The 13,497-nt window shown below is 36.2% G+C and overlaps 1 protein-coding gene across 1 annotated transcript in view; it reads right to left on the reverse strand.

The window, feature by feature from the left end:
• Positions 1 to 13,358, reverse strand: part of LCOR (ligand dependent nuclear receptor corepressor) — a gene marked incomplete at its 5' end in the record, with an annotated part of 85,500 nt that extends 72,142 nt beyond the window's left edge. The window contains 2 exons of the mRNA XM_012723401.1: positions 12,983 to 13,056; positions 13,345 to 13,358. Coding sequence (XP_012578855.1) covers positions 12,983 to 13,056; positions 13,345 to 13,358 — 88 coding nt within the window. The remainder of the gene's footprint in view (positions 1 to 12,982; positions 13,057 to 13,344) is intronic.
• Positions 13,359 to 13,497: the final 139 nt, after the last annotated feature.

Genomic DNA, 13,497 nt, shown 5'->3' on the forward strand with positions numbered 1-13,497 from the left:
ATGAAGTACACTGCTGAGGGGAGCAGTGGGCAGGTCAGGAGAGGTCTGCCACGCCATGTGGTCACCTCTGGGGCAGGCGGAATCGAACTCATGAGGAAGTGGCTTTAGCTTCTCAGTGCAGTGCTTTAACTGGCTGCGCCACCAGGGAGGGCCCAAGAAAAAACATTTTTACACTCTTTTCTGATGTTAAAAGATGACTTACATACATGAAGTAAGGTTTATTCCCATTACACTCTTTACAAACTTCCTATTTTAGCATACTTTTAAAATTCAAAAATGGAGGAACCAACGTTTAACTTCAAGAAACATTTTATCTTAATTCACTAGTAGACAAAAACTAGCAGAAACAGAACTATTTGCATTATCTCAAAATAACAGTTTTATGGACTAAATAATTTTTATAAGTTTATTTTTACTTCATTTTGTGCATTTTTCCATCTCAGTTGCAATTGGACTAAGTAATTTTAATCACTAAAAAAGATAAACTCATTGAATGTTATTTTCTTTCCCTCTGGGGAAACCAAGTCTTTGGCTTTTGGAGGAACTCTAAGGTTTATCTTTTTAAATAGTAAGTAGTCAAAAATGTTCCAAGTTTACTGTTCCACGTTCTTAAATATTACCATCTAATTTAATGTATATACTCATTTGTTCATGTACACCCCCGCCCCAATATACCATCTTTGGCCCCTTCCACTTTTTTCCACTCAGCGCTCCCTTAAGCTCAGAAATACCTCTTCATTTATTAGTGTGCACTAGCTTTAATAAGTAATTTGCTTTTGATCCCTCTACTATGTAAAAGTCTGGTATTTATTTGTGTTCTGACTTAATTCACTACAATTCTCTTAAAGCCCCTCCAATTTGTTGTGAATGGCAACATCTTATCTTTCCTGTAGCTGAATGGCCTTCCACTGTGTGGATAACCCATCTGTTCTTAACAACTCTCTATTAGTGGGCAGTGAGGTTGCTACCACGTCCAAGCTATTGTAAATATTACTGCAATAAACATCTTTAAAGTATATAATTTTTGAGTTATTCATTTCCTGTTCTTTGGGTAGATGCCCAGAAGTGAGCTGTTGGGTCATAGGTTATTTCCCATTTTAATTTTTTTAAGTTTAGACTGCTTTCCAAAATGGCTCCATCCATGTTCAATATACACTGTATGTATTTCATTACTGAATTTGTCTAGTTAATTTTCATTCTGTAACTATAACCAACATTGTTTGTACTTCAAAAGTCAATCTCATCTCCTTGGGTGTCCAAAGATATTTGTTTCCCTAGACTAAAATACACACATTAAAAACTATTTTGGTTATTTCTTAATTTATTTCCAAATATTAGCAATGTTTTTAAAAGATAAAAAGAAGTATAGAGGAAATATTGAACTATAGAAGTAGGGAGAAAAGTTTAAAAAGACTTTGTTACACAAATGCAAATTACACACTCCTAAAAGACCATCCGTAGCAGAACTCTAGGACTGAACATCTGAAAATCCTGTGTGTTCTGCCATCTGAGAGCAAGCATCCTTTCCGCATCAAGTTTTAACATGTTACTTATTTTACAATCCAGTCAAACACAACAGCAATAATATAGTTCCTATCATTGCTTATACTTCTGTTCATGAGTCACAGAAGCCCCACACTGGCAGCAGCATGATTTGACAACAGAGCTTTCTTGTTTTGTTTGGTTTTTAATCCTTCCTGTTTCTTAATATAGCCTTCATTCTTTATCTTCTTTTTTACTTGTAACTGGATATACATTCATATTCCTTAAAGTAATTGCTTTCATTTGGATTATAGTTTGTACAAGTTTATAAAATATACAAAGATTGTAAGCTCAATCTTTCCTCTATATTTCTTTTTATCTTTTAAAAAATTGGTAACGTGGGCCCTCCCTGGTGGTGCCACAGGTTAAAGCACAGCACTAAGAAGCTAAAGCCACTTCCGCATGAGTTTTATCCCTGACCCAGAGGTGATCCACATGGCACAGCAGACTTCTCCTGACCTGCCCACTGCTCCCCTAAGCAGTGCATTTCGTTAGTCTGCCTGTTCTGCTCCCTACTCTGTCTCTGGTGAATCCTCTTACCATCCCTGCACCTCTGGCCTATACCCCAGTTCTGTATACAAAAAATAAATAAATAAATAAATCTTAAAAAAAAAAAAAGGTAATGTTTGGATATAAATTAAGAAGTAAACTAAACTAGTTTTTAAAATAAATGTATGTGTATTTTAGTCTATGAAAACAAGTATCTTTGGACACCCAGAGAGATGACACTGACTTGTACAAACAATGGTGTTTATAGCTACGAAAATAAAATTAACCAGACAGAATTCAGTAATAAAATACACAAAAAATAAGTTGGCTGACTTTAATAGTTACCAAAAGTATTTTTACCTAGACAATTTGACATGATTTAAAAAAAACTGTATCAACTAATGTCTGAAAAGTAATGCATAAACACTATTAATCATTCAGTAAGAACAAACATTTCACATTTTCCAAAATAAAGGTTAAGTTCTCAGGAACAGGTGAAGGCAAAACTATCTGGGTCATCAACTCTGGTTACTTGTCCTTGCCACAATGTCAACTTATTTTTTATTAGTTTAAATATGTTAGAATACTCCACTAATTTATATTCTCTTGTTTTTAAAATTTTAAAGATCAAGATCTGTGGACAATTGAATCTTAACAGTTCACCAAACAATTCATCCAGGTTTAACTGTCACCTATGTGGTCATGTTAGGTGGGGGAAAGCCCCATAATACAGACTTATAGCTCTTGATTGTTCCTACTTAATAGTTTTATTGTTTCTTTTCTCTATCTTCACCACATTTAAGATTTTACTTTTGTTTTTCACCAATAAAAAGTAGTAATTTTTCATCTACATGCTATATAAAACAGAAGTTCTTCGCTGAAGAAAAAAGGATCCAAAGTAATGCTATCTTTTAGATAAAATTGTCCATTAGTAGCTGTCATAAGTTTTGAAACTTCCCCAGGAGATACACATGGATTTCTGATTCTGTATGTTTAACACGCCAAAATCTATTTTTAAAAACACATCAGAGTGAAAACTTATATGTATTAAACACACACACACAAATAAAAATTGGCTTTCCAATTCATACATAAATAGCTTTGACTGTTTTAATCACATTTGTTTTCCTTTTATAATGTCAATACAGACAAACTCCAGCACCACTCAAAAATTTTTGGAAATGAATTTTGAATTTTTTAAGCTAATACATTCTTTCAGAACAGAAATCAGATCTAGAGTATCTGACACAATAAGCATAATAATACTAAGGATTCTTCTTGCAATAAATATGAAGTTACGGATTACTGACCACTGAATATAACACATTAACAAAATTATTTTTTTTTAAAGATTTATTTATTTGTACATACAGAACTGGGGTACAGGCCAGAGGCTCAGGGGCGGTGAGAGGCTTCACCAGAGACAGAGTGGGGAGCAGCGGGCGGGTCAGGAGAGGTCTGCCACGCCATGTGGTCTCCTCCGGGGCAGGCGGGATTTGAACTCATGCGGAAGTGGCTTTAGCTTCTCAGTGCAGTGCTTTAACCTGCTGCGCCACCAGGGAGGGCCCACAAAATTATTTTTAAAAGATGTGCTATTTATGTTTAACACGCATGGAAAAATAACCAACTTAAAAGGGTTTTTTTGGTAACTATTCCAAAAGACTTGCTAGCTTCTCAATGCTCACCCATGATTAAAGTATTATTTTACTGAGATGAGATAAGCTAATAAATGCCCATTTATATAAGTAAAATTTTGTGTGCTTTCTTATTAGTTGAATGAAATTTATATAACCTAATACAAATGACCAGAGTAGTAGATTTTATGTCACTAATCATGCATTAACTTTTCATACAGGGGTGTATTCATAAACACTTATGTTCCTTTCGCTTTTTATTCTTAGTGAAGGTAAAGACCTTCCTGTTTTACTTTCAATTTCTCCTTTCACATTGTTTCATCTTCCAGTATTCACTAGTACAGCTTTTTTGTCTAAGATCAGTGATGCTTGGATTACTAGAACAATGTATCTGGTTATTCTTCCCCTTCTCAGCAATTAAACACTACCAGCAACTTCCCTTTCTATCACACGTTTTAAAATATTTAGTGCCAGCTGCACCAAAACAGTTAAATGGTTAGAAATGAGATGACATATATTTGGCTTAAATCCAGGAATCCTGAATTTTTTTACCTCCACATACTTTATCTTGTAGGTCCTTACGCCGCCACTCCCCCAACCCCTTTACACTTGAGGTCTCTGGGATGGATATGAATATTAGAAAGGGTCAGACACCTACACATTGTTACCAGAAAGCTTTGGTTATAAACCTCAAAGTGCCCTGTGAACCAAGCTGGTCCACATGGAAATTTCACCTAATTTAAAGCCTAAAATCAATACCACTTGGATAGCTTTTGCTGTCTTTCTTCTTCTAAGACTATGTTCAGAGCTCAACCAATGGTGAAGGAAGCAACATATGAAGGAAAACTAAGCCAGTGGAAATATTTAGCCCCGAAACCAGTTTAATTCTGAATACCACTAATGAAAGTAAAAAATGGAGACAAAAAGGGACAAATTGAATGAACCACAGCTGAAGAAAAGGAACAATGCATTCAAGGCCAGGTAATTAAAAAAAAAATTGTTTATGGTAATATTATGAGATAAGTAACCAAATTCTTTAATGTAATATGAAGCAGGTAAGCAATCAGTAGCTGGAAACAAAGAAAGAGGAAACCACTTTGTAGAACCGATAGGAAAAGTCTAAAAGCAAGAATACACTTTAATGTTCACAACTGAATAGCATAGGCTTTTGAATTCCAACCCCAGGTTTACTGCTCTATAGCTAGGTGACCATGAATGAAATCCTTACTCTTTCCAAATGTGTTTCTCCACCTCTATGACAGATATATTAACATGAAAGGGCATCTGGCAAAATGGTCACTTTTAAGAAATATTAACAATACAAAAATAAAAGTTAGTCTTTTTCATATTAAAATAATCTTATTTCTGTAAATTTATGAATCACCTGATAGGGATGCATGGTGGGAAAAGGGAGACAGTACACATAAAAGGGTGCAAAAAAAGATGCAATACAGAACTAAATTTGATGTCTGAGACTTATTTCTAAATAACCCAGTGGAACAGAAAGAATGGCAACTTGGCGATGTTAGCTGGATATTCACCATACCATTCTAATTTTGTGTATGATTGACATTTTCCAAAATACACAATTTTTAAATTCCTTTTACTTTTTTAATGGTGTAGAAGAACTGGGGAGTATGCCAGAGTTGCAGGGAATGAGAGGAGTCACCAGAGACAGAGTGGGGAACAGAATAGGCAGACTGACTGAAATATACTGCTGCGGGGAGCAGCAGGTAAGACAGGAGAGGTCTTCTGCACCTTATGTGGGTCACCTCCCTGACCAGGGACAGAACTCAGGCCACAGCAGTGATCTGCTGACAGTCAACCCCTGGGACTCCTGACCCCTAAGCCACGACAAAGGCCCTAAAATTTCTTTTACTAGTCATCGATAAAGATGGGTAAGAAAACAAGTTCCAGTATTCCTTCTATTTTTGATAAGTTATGAATCTAAAAGAGTAAAGATTTAAAAAATATATGTAAAGAAAGGTAAAAAAAAGTCATATGGATAGGCATAAAAGTAATTCTACAAATGACTCTGAATACAAATGATATTGGGTAGGGAAGGGGAGTATTCAGGAAAAAGTCCACAAATACCCAGGCATTGCAGACAATACAAAATATGTAACAAACAAAAGATTGTCAACAAAGTCAACAATTCCTTCATCTATACACATTGTACTCTTATTTTTGAAATTTGTATAAACCAATATTTCTCAATATACTAGTGGAGTTTGTTACTTATATTAAGTCAGACATGAATTCTGTTGTAAAAATAAATATATTTCACTACAGTATATTCATGTTTCACACATGGTCTACACCCTGTAGATATATTAATTTTTCTTTCCCTTTCTTTACATTATAAGGTTAGGAGAGTACCTACCTATATGACATGGAAGCCTCAAAAGTCAACAAGATATATGCAAATAATAACATTAATGCTGATAAATTATTCAGATTTCATGAAAATCAGTTAATTACTAGACAGGATAACAGTCAGACTAGTTTTCCAGTCATAGACTAGTGTTTCCAATAAGAATGAAAATCTTCCAATAATAATTCTCATGGTACTGAAATAAGGCTAGTGTTCACAATTATCTTATAACCCCCAAATCTTGCTTGATGCATGTGATTTTTAAATTAACATGACGTGACTTAATTTAATTTGAACAACTTAATTTCAGATGCAACTGAAGCAAGTTAAATAAATATGTACACTTCTAGAAGAGTTCAGTTCTATATCTCTCACTTGAGAAGGCGGGTAAGTATTTCATAAACATTGAAAGAGAACATAACAATTTCTGTGAATAAGAGGGAAGCATTTATACTAAGGGAAATCCCTGACTGCTTGAAAAAGTTTCATGAACTGATTTCTAATACAAAGAAAACATTTAATTACATTATCCTACATTTCTAAATAAAGACAACTATTACTAAACTTTTCTAAAAAGCATAAAACATTTTGCAGATACAAGATGGTAACACCATCAACAGGATTTTCTGACACTTTCTGGTTCCTATGTCAATTTTAAAATTTATTTATTCCTCTAGGTTGTTGTTATGCTTGCCAAAAATCTTGTGAGACAACTTTGTTTCTAGTTCTAGTTTCTTGTTCCCCTTTCACACTTTAACTTTTAATGATTTGGAAAAGTGCTCTTTACTTCAAACAGTGTGGTGAAAATAATTTTCAATATAATTCTAAGATACACCTATGGAAGTTCTTTCTCTTTTGTATGAAATATCTACAATTTATTAATTTCGAGTTTCCCAACACCAAAATCTGAAATACAAATCTAAAACATTTATTACATCCAAAATCATTTTTCCTTTTAACATTCCCTTTGAGTCATCCCTTGGTTATACATTAACCAAAACTTTAAAAGAACTTCATTATATGGACAAACAGCAAAAATTGATTTTACACTTGTGAATTCCTTGGCTTGCATAGTAATAACTTTAGGAAAACTGATTCTTTTGGATTAGTAAAACCAAAAGTATCCATAATTCTCTTTTAACAAGGTAAGTAAGTACATTGAACAAAAAAATAAAAACAAGGCAAAACTCAGCATTTACATAGCTTTCCTAACTTGACCCTCACGATCAATCTATTTAGAAAAGAATCCTCAAACTAATTTTGCCAACTGCCTAACAAAAGGCTCAATTTTGTCCTTAAGACATCATTACACCTTAAGAATAATGAACAGCCATGTGCCAGAGACATTTTGTGGGGAATGGTATAAAAAAAAAACGGGGGGGGGGGGGGGTAGGGAAGTGCACGGGACTTTGGTAATTGACACATGGGTGACTCGGTGATGGGAAATGCAAGGGGATTACAACTGAGATGGGAAAAAATGTAACAAAATGATGTAAAAATAAACTATTATATTATAAAAAAAAAAAAGACATCATTACACCTGAAACCGACACTCAATTAAGACATGAGAAACTAACAAAATTCAATGAAATCTTTTGGGAACAAACAGTATACTTAGTTAAGCACCAAAAATAAAATCATGAAAAAATTTACTTGTCATATGAGTTTTACAAAATGCAAACAACCACAAAAGGAATCTTAAACATCAAAAATATTACTATTGATCAGACTTATCTCACTATTCTAACTCAAAACAGACTCAGACAAAATGTTTGTGATGAAGCTATACAGACTAAAGGCATCCCTCTCTAGTCAAATCTGTTATTTACTATTCGAAGCTCACAGAACAGACTGTAAACCAATTACTGTAAACCACATTATTAGAACTTATCTGAACTTGAGTATATAAACCTTCACTAAAGAAAGGAGTTAGACTTTGATAGTGAAATACATAAATACTCTTACAACTACATCAAATAACAAAAGAAAAAAAATGTGTTTAATGTAGCCTTTCCTCAGTAATTTTAGTTCACGCCAATCACTATTACTATAACTCATAATCTAATAGAACTCATTTATATCCCTTTTACAAGGCATATGGTAGTTTATCTTGTGATTTGTAATTATTCTAAAGTTTGAGATTATGATGAGAAAAAAAGTCTGCAAATCATCTTGTTATGTCTAGTGACCAGTACTCTGTTCTTACACTTTTTAGTATGACAAGATAAATGACAACTTAAAAACTGGCAACGTGGCCCTCCCTGGTGGCCCAGTGGGTTAAAGCACAGCACTAAGAAGCTTAAGCCACTTCTGCATGAGTTCGATCCTGCCTGCCCCGGAGGAGAGCCACATGGCGTGGCAGACCTCTCCTGACCCGCCCACTGCTCCCCTCAGCAGTGTACTTCATCAATCTGCCTGTTCTGCTCCCCACTCTGTCTCTGGTGAATCCTCTCACCCTCCACATCTCTGGCCTGTACCCCAGTTCTGTATGAATAAATGAATCTTTAAAAAAAAAAAAAAAAACTGGCAATGCACCTGAAAAGACAATTCTCCTAAGAAGATATATAAATGGCCAAAAGCACATGAAAAGATGTTCGACATTATTGGTAGTCAGGGAATGAAAATCACACGACAATGAGATACCACTTCATAGCTACCCACGAGGACAGCTATCATCAAAAAGAGAACAAAAGCATAAACTGGTAAAGATGAGTAGGAACTGTAATCTTCATGCACTGCTGATGGAAATGTAAAATACTGAAGGCACTTGGGAAAAGTTGGACTTTTCCTCAAAAGGTTAAAACATTCCTCAGAAATGTCACTCCTATCTACACACTATTTGAGAGGTGAAAACAAATATCCAAACAGATGTTGCTACAAGTGTTCACAAGAGCATTATTCAGATCAGGCAAAAAGTAGACACCACCCAAATGTCCAGTCAACTGATAAATGAATGGCTAAAACATAGTATGTCCATCAATGCTCTATCACTGGCTCAAAAAAAAAAAAAGGAACAAAGTGCTGGTACACACTACAACATGGATGAATATTGCAAATATGCTAAGACATAAAAGTTCCCATATTAAATGATTACATTTATGACAAATGTCCAGAAATGGCAAACCCACAGAAATAAAAAGTAGATTAGTAGTGGCAAAGAGTTAGGTTACAAGAGGAATGGGAAATGACCGTTCGTGGGGTAATTGAAGTACTATGGAATTAAATAGTGATGTTTGTACAATCTTGTAAATAAAAATAACTGAATCACATATATCAAAAAGGATGAATTTTGTGGTATAAAAGTTATAGCTTAAATTTTTTAAATGTATGAACCACTATACTTGGGACATAAAACAAAATAAAAATGAAATAGTAGTGAATGAAAAGTAAACTAACTAGAATTATTCCAATGCAACGTACAAGTGTATGGAATAGTAAAAAGACTTAGACATTTGCAATAGTAAAATGACTTAGATATTTGCAATATTTTGGAGTGTAGTTATGCAAGTCTTTAAGTTAAAACTACAAACAATAACACTTTATTCACATCTACTCAATATCCAAATTCCAGTCAGCAGTTATGCAACAGAAAGGAACTAAGAATGGAAAAAAGGCGTTATCAAAACAATCATGCCCCTTTGCTGAGCTTTCAAAGACTGCAAAGCAAGAAAGAAAACCAAGGCCATTATTTCACATATACCTTTACTTGTCAAAGAAAATACTTTTTAACAATTTCCAAACACCAAATCTAGTCTCTAAGGATGAAAATTTGTCAATAATAAGATATTCAAAGAATTAATCTGCCACTGATATATTTCAATGAAATAAGATTCAGCCTTTAAATGAGTTTACTTAAGAGTGACATTGCTGTGGATGACAATATTGTTTCTGACAAAGTGATTTAAAAAACAATCTGTATCTTTACCATGGAGTCTACAACGGAGTCCTTAAATAAAGGAAACATTCCTCCCCAGAGGTAGAGGGAAATGCCATCACAAACACCAAGTTCGCTAACAAAGAAACTCTAGCTTACTTAGAGTCTCTATAAGCTTGCCTCAGAAAATTCTAATACGCACATCTTTGCAAACCTATCTCCCACAAGTTGTCTACAAGGTTCAAGGATGGCTATTTAAATAGACAACTTGTTGTACTTTCCACTTTTGTTAAATACAGGAATGCTTTTTCCTTATTTGTCAAAATGAAGCAAAAATTCACCATCTACTTTTTCCCCACCCCTTCTTCATGAAATCTTTCGTCATCTCAAGAACTTTTTTCACTTCTAAACAAACCTAATATAGTCTGCACAAATCACATGGCATATTTAAGCTTGTGTAAAAATTGAATATAGTATCTCTTCTCTAAGGAAGAAAAGTTTAAGTATAGCTCCTGTAAAATCTCAGTTTGCCTCTAGTGCTTATTCAAGGGAGACTGTTAGTAAATATTTAAATGAATTAAGTACTTAACTAACTGGCCTTTGTTCCTAAAACAGTACTAATACAAGTAGCTAAGTGATTAGGTAGATACTCAGAAATGGCAAGTCCCCAGTGACACTGAATACCTCATTTTCTCTCTGGAAGAAATTATAGACCATCTTGTGTAGAGACTTAAAGTTAAAAATGGCATTACTCAGGTGCTTTCTAGAACTGCTCCAGCAACAAGCACAGAAAGAATGAAGGCAGTTTGAAATAGCTCTCTGTGAGTCAAGAAGACTCATACTGCCATGCTTTTCAGCCAAGCTAGAGCTAAACTGAAACCACCACAACTTCTGCCTAAATGGGAAAGCATTTTAATGAATATTACAAGGACGAGGAGCAGTCAGGCAATAGGTTACATCACACCAAGCAGCAGAGAGAACTTCTATTTTCCTGGAATCTGAAATGATTATCCTAGTCCCAAAAGACACCACAATAATCACCTGGCTACCAAATCATAATCACTGTCTGAATCTGCTACTAACTCCAAACCACTAAAACCTAATCATGGACATATGACACCCCTACCTCTATTACTGACACTCCCTCATCTCCAAAAAAAGGTACAAGGGAGAAATAGATTTTGGAAATGAGTGAGAATTTCTTTTTAAATACAAAGATTGCTTCAAACTAAATATCATTTAGAAACCAAATGACCCTGAAGCATTTATCAGTCATCATAATCAAACAGAAGGTTAACTGTTCAGAACCAATCCCATTAAAATAAAAAAGTAATCACTACAACCACTAGTAACAAATAAGTTGCCTTTTAGATTGTATAAAGATCACTGCCAGTCCTTTTAAACTAGGAAGTTAACATTTCAACTGATTTATTTAGATCTTGCCTTAAAGAACAAAATTAGGTATAATAAAAGAGAAGATATGAGACCCAACTGATTTTAGTTGGGAAGCTATCAACTACATATTACTGTTCAGATTAAAATGCCACTCTGCACTCTGGACTCTAAATATTGATATCTACTGAACTTTACTACCTTTAATGTGGAAATTTGGAGTTAAAAGTATGCCTTAAGAAAAGTGATGGTCAGGTTAAAATTCTTCAAGAAAATGAAATCTAAATATATTCAACTCAGATATTTACACAAGAATTTTGTTAGTCATTAAAAAACCCTTGTCACACAGCAATAACTAACCACTAACACTAGCAATGACAGAGGCCTGAGGCAGAAGGCAAGGATTCAAGGCAAACAGAATTAGAATAAGATAAACAACTCATTAAAACCATCAGAACTAAAGCTACAGAAAGTTTATGGAATAAACGGGACTCAAGTTAATTTCAAAATCCATTAAAGACTAAAAAACCCTATTAAAAAAAAAACCCAGTCACTAAAAGTGAAACAAATACAACTAAAAATTCTTCAAAATAATTTCTAGATTTTATATTAACTCACAATGCCGAAAACTCATTAATTCCATCCCTCTCAGAACCCATACGCCTGCTATAAGCATGTGATGGCCACAAATGCAACATAATTGAAAAAAAAAAACATTTAACTTGATAAAACACTTTAGCAAACAGGATAGATTTGAAGGGATAAAAGGAAGAGTAAATGATACCAGAGCTGGACTTCTATTGACTGCAAGGAAATTTTAAAATAAGTCCATATGACAAATTACACCAAAAACCTGATTCATATCTTTACTATTTACAAAGGCATACATTTTAAAATGTACTTTTAACCTTTGGACTACCAAAGTGTTATTACCAAATACCTTAAAGCATTGTTGCCTACGTGAATTTTGATGTTAGTCTAAATTCTTAACGAAATTCACATTCATTTTCATAATGAAACTGTGCAGAAATGGAAAGGTTTATATTCTCTAAGTAAAGGTTACCTTATTTTTCACTTGTTTTAAAGTTTCAGTTTTGCTTTTTAATCTATTATAGGAAACATTCCTTGTGGGACATTGTAAAGGGCATAGCCTCCTGTCAAGCCAGAAAGCTCAAACACAAAGACATTGAGCTAAGCAAGTGCTGTAATTCTTCCAAACTGAGCCTCTCCACACCCCCTCCACCCTTCCCCCCAACAGATATGTCTATTAAATCAGTGTCTGTTCTCCCCCTCGCACAACAAAGAGAACTTCTCACCGCATGAAATTGCCGCTGAATGGACACCAGAAAGCAGGATTTGCATAATTCCTTCCAACGAAACGCTGTCGGGAAGGAGGGGACGAGGGGCCGAACCAACGGACAGAATCTCCTAGATTCTGCTGGGAAAGCTCTGGTTCCCAAGAAACTGCCCTCGGGGAGATGGAGGGCTAAAATTCTGGGCCTCCCGGAAGACTGGGCGTGGGGGAGCGCAGACGACGAGAGAGCATTTCCCCGCACAGCAGCGGCACCGAGGCAGAGATGGGCAAATAACAATGCTGGAGGACAGCAGAGTCAGACACAAGGATGGACCGGGGCGAGGGGCGGCGGGCGGAGCGGAGACACCACACGGGCCACTTACTTTTTGGAGGGGGGTTAAATATATGAGTTAAGCCCTTATGGTCCCGCCGGCCGCCGCACAGAGGGAAACGGGACCTTGGGAGAGAAAAACAGACAAAACACACAGTGTGAGAGGCGCAGCTCGGTCGCCCGGCCCCTCCCGGGGCGCCCCCGTCCGCACGCCCTCCTGCCCGCGGGGGAAAACGCCACCCGGGGCGGCCCGAGGTTCGGGGGCGGGGGACGGGGCTCTCAGCGCGGTGGCGGCTCCGGCAACCCTCCAGGAAGGGATAAGAGGGACCCCCGCTCCGGCTTCACGGACGGACCCGGTCCCACCCCGCTCCCCCCCGCCGCGCACACACCAAACACAAATACACACACACCGACCCGAGCGTCGAGGATTAACTCCCCGGCCGCCGCCGCCCGCAGAGGAAGTGCAGACGCTGCCCCCCGCGGCCATGACACCCCACTTGGCTTGGTCAGGCGGACCCGGGGCCTGTGACAGCTCCGGCTCCCTCCGCCCCCATCTCCACCTCACGC

This window comes from Condylura cristata, unplaced genomic scaffold, assembly GCF_000260355.1.
Source record: "Condylura cristata isolate star-nosed mole 26May11 unplaced genomic scaffold, ConCri1.0 scaffold00011, whole genome shotgun sequence".
NCBI classification, from domain to species: Eukaryota; Metazoa; Chordata; class Mammalia; order Eulipotyphla; family Talpidae; genus Condylura; species Condylura cristata.